This window comes from Choristoneura fumiferana, chromosome 15 (assembly GCF_025370935.1).
Source record: "Choristoneura fumiferana chromosome 15, NRCan_CFum_1, whole genome shotgun sequence".
NCBI lineage: Eukaryota > Metazoa > Arthropoda > Insecta > Lepidoptera > Tortricidae > Choristoneura > Choristoneura fumiferana.
This window is the reverse complement of record NC_133486.1, coordinates 1,974,495-1,984,327: the sequence shown is the minus strand read 5'-3', so window position 1 is coordinate 1,984,327 and position 9,833 is coordinate 1,974,495. Positions and strand designations below refer to the sequence as shown.

Below are 9,833 nucleotides of genomic sequence, written 5' to 3'. Positions count from 1 at the left end.
GACTATAGGCGCTTAACGACATCACGGTCGATGACAAATACCCTTTGCCAAATATAAACGACTTGTTCGACATGTTGGAAAAAGTGTTTATTTTACTACATTAGACCTGGCTAGCGGTACCACCAAATTGAGATGGACCGACAGGACAAAGCAAAAAACGGGTTTCAGCACACCTTTCGGGCATTATGAATTTTAATAGAATGCCGTTCGGGCTAAAAACGGCTCCCGCTACGTTCCAACGAGCGATGGACAACGTCCTCAGGGGTTTGCAAGGCTTGCATTGCCTTGTATACCTCGACGATGTTATAATATTCTAAAAAGCCTGGAAGAACACGTAGTTAAGCTTCGAGCAGTTTTCAATAGATTAGGGAAACAAACTTAAAGTGCAGTTAGATAAGTCTCATTTCCTTAGGAAAGAAGTCCTCTACCTAGGACATACTATCACAAGTGAAGGTCTCAAACCCAACAACGACAAAATTGAAGCGGTACTTAACTATCCATTACCGAAGACAACAACTGAAATTAAAAGCTTTTTAGGACTTTTTAGGTTATTATAGGAAATTTATCAAAGACTTCGCTAAGATAACTAGACCTTTTACAGCATGTTTGAAGAAAGGAAAAAAGATTGTCATTGATGACGAATACAAGAAGAGCTTTCAACTTTGCAAAGAGCTTTTAACTAATGCTCCTTTATTACAGTTCCAGATTTTAAAAAACCATTTATCCTTACCACAGACGCGTCAAACTTCGCGATCGGTGCGGTTCTATCTCAAGGGACCATTGGTCAGAAAACCTATAGCTTATTTTAGTAAAAACCTTAAGTGACAACACAAGCGAAGATACAGTACCATAGAAAAAGAGCTTTTAGCAGTAAATAGAAGGAGTTAAAACATTTCAGACCTTACTTATACGGGAATAAATTCACAATTTTTACAGACCACAGACCTCTGGCGTGGTTGTACTCTCTAAAGGAGCCCAATAGTAAGCTAACAAGATGGCGCCTAAGGTTACAAGAATATAACTTTGATATATGTTATAAAAAAGGAAGTCAAAACACAAACGCCGACGCACTGTCTCGTATAAGACTTAATATAACAAACGACGACGATGCGTCCATGAAAGTCAACATAGACGAGGAAGACTTTGACTTAGACAAATTCGTTAGGGACACAGCCACAAAAATGCTGGTAGATACCGAGCCAGTTACACCACAACCCGACATAGAAATAGTTGAGATTTCTGATTCAGATGATGGTGCCACTGCTCATTCTATTTCCAACAGAGAACATGAAGGCATCCCAATCTTGAATGAGGCCATAGATACGAAGCCTAGGCAGATTATAGTTTACACGTGGCTAAAAGATAGTATTAGCGTTAAAGACATATCGAATAAAAAACAAAGAATTTTAGAAGTACACATGCCACTAAATAATGAGGATTTGGTAAAGAATTTTTGAAGGAATATGCAGATATGAAGAATAAATATTACGTTTACTTTGAAGACCCCGCTTTCAGAAAAACTTTCAGTTGTGTCGTGACGAAACTTTACAAAAAGGGTAAGCAGAATCTAGTCGAATGTACAGAACGGGTTGTTAACCTAACAGAATCAGAGGAGGACCAAAAAACATCACAATTCAGTACCACGAAGGTAAAACTTGCCATAGGGGTATTAATGAAACACTAGCGAAAATTAAAAGGCATTATTGGTGGAACAATATGAAAGAAACAATTTCGGCAATAATTAATGGATGTGAACAGTGTCGTATGATGAAGTATGAAAGAAAACCCATCAAGCCACCTATTCAACTTACTCAAACCCAAGAAACCCATTTCAGGAAATTTTCATGGACCTTCTATTTATTGAAGGCAAATATTACCTGACCGCAGTAGACGCTTTCAGTAAGCTAGGCCAAGCGATAGGCATACCAAACCGTAGTACTCCGGAAGTAGTTAGAGCTTTGATTAAGTACTTTAGTATCTACGGCATACCTCAAAAACTCAGTTGCGACTCAGGAGCAGAATTTAACAATGAACTCATGAAGGAGTTGTTAGCTTTGTACAAAATAGACCTACACATAGGTACGCCAAACAACCCTAGTTCTATGTCGATAGTTGAACGTTTTCATTCCACAATAATCGAAATTTATCGTCTAGCTAAATACGATAAAAGCGAATTAGATGCCGCATCAGTTATGACATACGCCATCATGGCATATAATAGCACCATTCATAGCGCAACAACGTTTACACCTTTGAAATTGTTTTTGGTCATACAGACTCCGGTAATCCATTCAATATAGATAGAGAAAGAAACCTCCTGCAAAAAACTACTTCAGGATCATAGAAAGAGACTTAAAGTCCTATATGAATATGTTAGTGAAAAATTAGTTAATGATAAAGTTAAAGTTAGGGAGAAGAAGGGCGGCGAACCCCACCCGAAATACAAGAAGGTGATGTCATATTTATGAAGGACACCCGAATCCGTAAAGCTAAAGAACTTCCTAGATATGACAAGGCCAAAGTGACCGGCATCCCATCTAGAAATATTATCCCGGTGCAAGTTAAAAAACGCAACACCCGCGTAGCAGTTAAAAATATCAAACGACCTCCACAGGTGGCGTGTGATATTACTGACGGCCCTGGCACATCAGGGATGCAGCCTCAACATCCAAAACCTGGAGCGGAATCCAGGGATAGCTCCAGTCAGGATAGGTACAGCTCTGATGAGGACTAGTTCCTGGAGCATAATTAAAGTAATAGATTTAAAATATGTAAGTGCACTTTTCGAAAGTAATCTAGAGCAGTATAATAAGTTAAAGCACCTTATCGATAGTAATAGTGAATCCCGAAAAGAACTAATGGGTTTGGAAATCCAGGTTGATTCCTTTACAGATTTATCCAGAGATAGATTACGCCAGATATTACCATCAGCAAGGGTGAAAAGAGGCATTCTTAACCCATTAGGATCAGTAGTAAAAATAATAACGGGAAATTTAGATAATGATGACGCCATTAGGTATAACTCTGTAATTGATAGTTTAAAGCATAAGGAAAGTTCTGTAGAAAATAAGATTACATTAATGCAAAGGCATTTGATAAGTTAGTTAACGTTTCAGATGATATCAATTTTAATGTTAAGCACTTGGGTTATAAAACCAAGCAATTGGAAAACATTCAAAAGGAAGAAATTAAACATTTTAATATTATGTCTATGATGAACAGTATGTATCAAATCCTTAATAACTTTCGGACCATTTATAATATTATTCAGGAAATTGAAACTGCTATAGCTTTCAGCAAACTAAGTACTTTACACCAATCTGTAATAAATTCGACCGAATTATTTAATATTCTCATTGAAATTGAAAAACATGCTACCTTAACTTATCCTGTTTCTAAAGAAAACTTACTTTATATAGAACGTAGTATAGAATTAAAATCATATTTAGTAATAGTCATTTAACATTTGTATTGGAAATCCCATTAATAGAGAAAAACACATATATTTTTTACAAGGTTGTTCCCATCCCAATATATAACCCGGACACACATCAAACCTTTGCTATCATTCCCAAATACCCTTACCTTATGATGAACAGATTGATACTCAGACCCGTAGCGAAACACTGCGAAGAGATGGAAGAAAATAAGTTCATCTGCACTGAAGACGACGTAGTGCAACAGCCAACAGGACATGCATCGAACAACTAATGCTGCTACGAGACAACCTGGCAAACTGCAACCAGCAACTGATCAAAACAGAAGAACAAGTTATCCAAAAAATCACAGCTGACCATTGGTTACTTCATACGCAAAAAAATACGGTACTGACAGAGACCTGCGGAGACGAAGCGTCAAAGCATAATTTAGAAGGAACTTTTATACTAACTCCAAATAAACACTGTGAAACAAAAATAAATAACATAACTATAAAAGCAGTCAGCAACTCAACTTTAACGACATATAACCTACCACCAGTCATGTTACCAGAGCTCCAGATCGAGACCCAGAGAGTTGACAGCGAAGTGGATCTTCGAGGAGTGGACTTCGGCGACATAAGAGACATCCTCAATAGTGTTAAATTCAATAGTGAAAATACAAGTAGTGATTTCCTTATTAATTATCGAGTCAGTGTATGGACCATAATACTATATGTAATAGCATTTGTTATAGCATTAAGTTATTTGTCTTTTAAATTATATTTCATACTTTTCAAACGAAATTATCTGAAGCCGACTAAGCCTCCTTCAGGTAATTTCTCTCTTGAGGAGGGAGGAGTTAAAGGTGTTGACAGCCCTAATATCTCTTTTGTCAGCAGAAACTAACGCATCTTCAGCACTGCCGAATACGTCAATGCTGAACTGCATAATATTAATATAAATAGTAGTAATTAATTTATTTTTAGTTAGAATACTCTTAACTGTAAGACTGGATTGTTACTCTGCTAGTTTGAATAAAAATAAGTAAAATAAATTATTTTTTTTAAATTAAAGTCCTGACGATCCACTTAATTCGCGCACGGAGTAGCAGCACACCATGCAGTAACAAACTCATTTACCGACCTTGGGCTTCATGACATGAAAATTAGTACGGGAAATGACTAATGACTCATTTACCGACCACGGGTTTCATGACAAGCACATTAAGGTCGAGGGTTTTATTTGGGGGGTTGCAACCAAGGTAGCCTGCATGTTACGACACTGTTTACGAGCAAGTGTGATGAAAAATAACTAAATGAGTCAATCATAAACAAGATTGCTACGTCAAATGGACCTCTCAGCACTAACAACGCCATCTATCGATATTTCCCCTGTTCGGAAATTCTCATTGAGAACATACCGTACTCCCAGATCAACAGTGGTTCAACTCAAAATAATCCACCAATGCAGCAATTTAATTAATGCACCGTTTTAATTTTAATACGTCATTTTGACATTGAACTTATGATAATTACGGTAGATGGCGCCACAAGTCATAGGCGATATTCAAGCGGTCAAATTTTCAGATGGGTTGGTCGGGGGGCTCGGACGTCGGGGGCGACATATGATGCTAGAAGTATACTCAAATCAACTGAATTGTGACCCATTGTGGAACCTTTTCGTAATAAAGGTCATAGTGACATCGTATTGCGTGACAAGGGAATTTAATATGACACTTAGTGTGAGAACGTTCTACGGTGGGTCAGGAATCAAATAATTCGATTGTACACTTGGCGCGTATAGTCTGGAGATGTGGGATGTGGGGATTTGAATCCCGTCCAGCGCAGCCTAAACCTTTTTCGCTCTAAAAAAATCATAAATATATAGGCAAGTGCAATATTATAAGTAATTTGAAAAACGAATTCTTCGTAGCACCTGAAGTCTTTCGTCTCTTAGTACCAATGAGGGTTATCACAGAGGCTAAATATCGCTAGATGGCGTTAGTATCGTGAGATCCGTTTGACGTTTGCTTGCGATTGGCTCATTTAGTTATTTAACCAATCACGAGCAAACGTCAAACGGACCTCACGACACTAACGCCATCTAGCGATATCTCGCCTCTGTGAAAACCCTCATTAATGAGGGCTATCGCGTATGAATTCGCCGCTAGAGGCGCTAGTGTAGCGAGAGGTCTCCGAAATGTCAAATGTCACTGTTTTTGGGTAATCTACGCGGGTTTATTTATAATTAGAATAATTTTGTGAATATTGTGCAATACCTGAAGTTAATTATGGCAAATATGCGTTACGGGGCAATGAATGTCTGGTGTTTTGAGACAGTTTTCGGAAACCTTTGTCCTCCCTTTTTTTTCAAACAAAACGGGACTACGGAACACTGTGGCATGCTCGACATTTTTACGGTACGGTTTTAAGGTATTAAATATGATTTTCACACCTCTCCTTCAGAAAAGTAACTTTTCCTCCCTGACGAAAGGGAGCAAAGTGCAACTTTTCTGTTCAAGGCATTTCTAAGTGGTTTATTGCAAATGCCATTTTTTGAACTTGATAAATGTATAGCCACGCCATTTTCTATGCTGATTGTTCTTTAATAAGATGTAGATTTTTGTTTCAAGTTTCTTAATGCTCGGTGTGAAAAGTTGTAGGTATGAGCCACTCGTGAGCAAAATTATTTTCATCTTGGGCGTTAACACTTTAATCCCTCATTACGCTCAGGATTCTACTTTAGAATCCCTCGCCGTAAATACACCATTTTGCTCCCTTGTGACACAAATAACTATTAAATGTAAATTTTGTTTTCGCGCCCGTAATAACAAACTAACCACTATACTTCAAGGACCTTTGTCTACAGTGGCGCCAACTGGTGAGCGCGAAAACGGTAGCCCTCATTGATTCAATGTTTGACAGCTTCGGCGGCGGCTACGCGGTGTCGTGTCGCGTGGGCCGCCGCGACGCCGCGCCGCGAGACGCCGCGCGCGCCGCCTGGAGGCGAGTGCTAGCGAGGATGCCGCACGCGACCGCGCGCGACCTCAGCCCCGGACGGATGCACTTCATCATACCCGCCACGCCAGGTAGTGCTTCTTTGATATTTCAATAAGTATAGATAAAAAACTTTATTTCGCATAAGTAACTTAATTAATACATACATGTTCATGCTAAAATACCACAAACTGGACTTATCGCGCTATTATTACACAACCGGGACGATGGGTATATGAATTCATCTTCGTGGAATCCTGTTATTAATAAGTGTCGGCGTCGGTATGAATGTTCGGAGGGACGATCGGACGTTGTGTAGTGTGTGCCGGTTGATAGGGTGACTAATAAAAGTGACCAAGTGCGGGTAGTTCGTGATACGAGTGCCGGCACTATTAGTGATCAAGTGCGGGTAGTTCGAAGAACTCGCGCTGCTAGGCGGACTTGACACCCCACACTTCAGTCTACTCGTGACCACGGCAACTGTAACATTGCCGAAACGTCGAGGTAAATATTACTTGTGTAATAATAGCGTGTTAAGTCCCGTTTGTGGTATTTTGACTATGAGTGAGAATCACGAAAGTTTAAAACGTTACATGTTCATGCTAATATGATAAAAGAGAAAAAATAAATTAAAAATAGAAATAAAATGCATTTTCTTTGACAGTGTCGCCGTCCACATAGTGTTCCGGTTCACATTAGTGTTCCGGTCTGTTTCGATCGAAAGTGTCGCTGTTAACTTTAGAAGTGTTGCAATCGTGTAATTTAGGTGGCTAGTTGTACTAGAAACTTAAAATTTGATATGAAAGTAGCTGTGAAATAGTACCACACATAAGACAAATCTATTTTTTTTTTATTTCTGTCAGTCTATGACACACGCGGCCTCTACACGGACGGTAGTGGAATTACAAACATCGACTTGCTTTCGACTTTGGGCTTCTAATAGACTCTCGTATGCCTTCTTTACTGCCCTTAAGACACAATGTTCTATTTTAGTCTATATAGTGTATGCAATGTAATAAACTTATTTTTATAGGTGACAAACAAGAGACACCTCGTTTGAGCGACATCTTCCGGCTGATGGCGGAACTACAGAGCGAGTGCGACGTCGAAGATTACACGATCAACCAAAGTTCCCTTGAAGAGGTATATTTGAAAATCTAAAAAACATCATCATCATCATCTCGTTCTACGTCTCTCTGCAGCACACAGGCCTCCTCTCTGAACGTGAGGGCTTGGGCACGTCCCACGCCCAATGCGGATTGGAAACTTCTGACACACCTTTACATTTCTTCACATGTATGCGGGTTTCCTCGCAACGTTTTCCTTAAGCTCATGGTAAATTTCGAATGTAATTTTGCACAGTAAACTCCGAAAAACTCAGAAGTACGAACCTGAGCTCCAACCCATTATCCTCTGCTGGAGAGGTAATAGGTCAAACTACTTATAATGTTGGTAATATTAAGGTAAGTATGTTGCAGCGGTAATTTTAAGTAGCAGAGAAAATAGGGGGAGGCTTATGTCCAGCAATTAAACATTTCTCCACACAATCAATCAATTTTTTTCAATCTTCTCCATTGCAGATGTTCCTAAGCTTCTCGGACAAGCCCCAAGAGGACCCCTTCTTACTGGAGCCGCTCCCCTCCCCGCCGCCCGCGCGCCGCGGCAGCGACCAGCTAGACAGTATTACTTCACTTTAATCCCGAGGGCCGTAAGAGGATCATTATCAGAGCCCATATAACTTTAACAAAATAAACACTCGAATGTTGACCCAAGAGAGAAGCTTTGATTTAGGCGTTACTTTGCGAAGCTTAGACGGTTCCTGTCACTTACTCGGTCATCGTGCAGGCAAAATAATCTAAATTAACCCTCTGTTAAGTTTTTTCAATCTTATATGATGCTGTCTCTGTTTATTCTGTGTAATAAAACAGAGACAGCGTCTAAGATATATTCAACATAAAATAACAGGAACTAGAAAGTGTGATATAGGGCCTTAGAATAAATAATTGATACTTAGGTCACTGATAAATGTAAGAACATATGACATTTCGGACCAAATTCAACCATTAGTAATAAAAATAGGTTAAGTAGTTAAAATAAGAATAAAAGCATGCAAATATAAAATGCCAAAAGCTCAAGCTAAGATTTTGTATTTATTCATAAGGAAACGTTAGAAATTCTGTAGATAGGTAGGTAAGTACTTAAAATGAAAAATGAGATATAGTTCAAATTATAACGATATATATTCTATTCTAATCGCCATTTATACCTTGTCGCTGTTACGAGTACCTACCTATTTCATGTTTGACCTTTTGTATGAAATTGACAGAAGGTAGGTACTTATACTTATTTTAATTTTAATGTTGTTTCGTCTCATCTTCATCTCAATTGTTTCTTTGTTGCATTTAGCCGTCCAAGATACACTATAATATTAGTTATAGATTTGTGGAGTATCTCTAACATTGTAGTTGATGAAGTGTATATACATAGTTTTATCTGCACTGTGTGCAGTTATTCTACTTATCTGTCTGATTTGTAACCTGACTCGGTGAGTGCCAAGATACAGGCTCAGCCTAGTTTGGTACTCACGGGATAATGATGATTATTTTGTAACCTTGTAATTTGTATTTTAATAAACTATTCTATTCTATTCTATACAGTGACGAAGTACTAAAGTGTAGAGATATCGTTGTCCTCTTCTGTACCTGTTTGGGTCATACTTATATTGTATTTGCTTCATTCTTGTGGGCAGGGCCGAATTTAATAGAATGGACCCGGGGTTACCGCAATTTGTGTCCGTAAAAAAGAATTTTTATTTCTTATATTTGTATGACCCATGTTGAGGATTATGTGAATGTAAAATATAATTTAGTAAAATGACACTGAGATTTATCAAATTAATTAACAATAATACTTTGTTCTTTCGTAAAATTATCTTTATGCAATGATACTACGGAAAGTTACCATTTTTAGGGTTCCGTACCTCAAAAGGAAAAAACGGAACCCTTATAGGATCACTTTGTTGTCCGTCTGTCAGTCCGTGAACTCAGAATCTTGAAATTTGGTACGAAAAGCAACGTCTTATAGCACAGATAAAGGAAAAATATCATAAATTTTTAGTTACGTCATATAACTAATAAAAATATTTGTACGGAACCCTCGGTGTGCGAGTCCGACTCGCACTTGGCCGGTTTTTTATGTTTTAGTTCATTGATATATCAACTGACCGTAAGTAGTTAAGTTTTGTGAAAGCGATAAGTACTTAATTAATATTTATGAAGTAGTGTTGTTAAAGAAAGCGTTTTAAATCCATAAAGACTAAACCAGGGCGTTTTGAAATTTTGGAATAAATATGGTTTTTCCTACTCAGAATCAAGAGCACAATCGTTTTTTTTTTATTTGACTGGATGGCAAACAAGCA

The 9,833-nt window shown here is 38.2% G+C and overlaps 1 protein-coding gene across 1 annotated transcript in view; it reads left to right on the top strand.

The window, feature by feature from the left end:
* The window catches only part of LOC141435557 (uncharacterized), a gene marked incomplete in the record, with an annotated part of 117,491 nt that extends 108,270 nt beyond the window's left edge, over positions 1-9,221 (top strand). The window contains 3 exon segments of the mRNA XM_074098271.1: positions 6,344-6,507; positions 7,449-7,558; positions 7,996-9,221. Coding sequence (XP_073954372.1) covers positions 6,344-6,507; positions 7,449-7,558; positions 7,996-8,112 — 391 coding nt within the window.
* Positions 9,222-9,833: the final 612 nt, after the last annotated feature.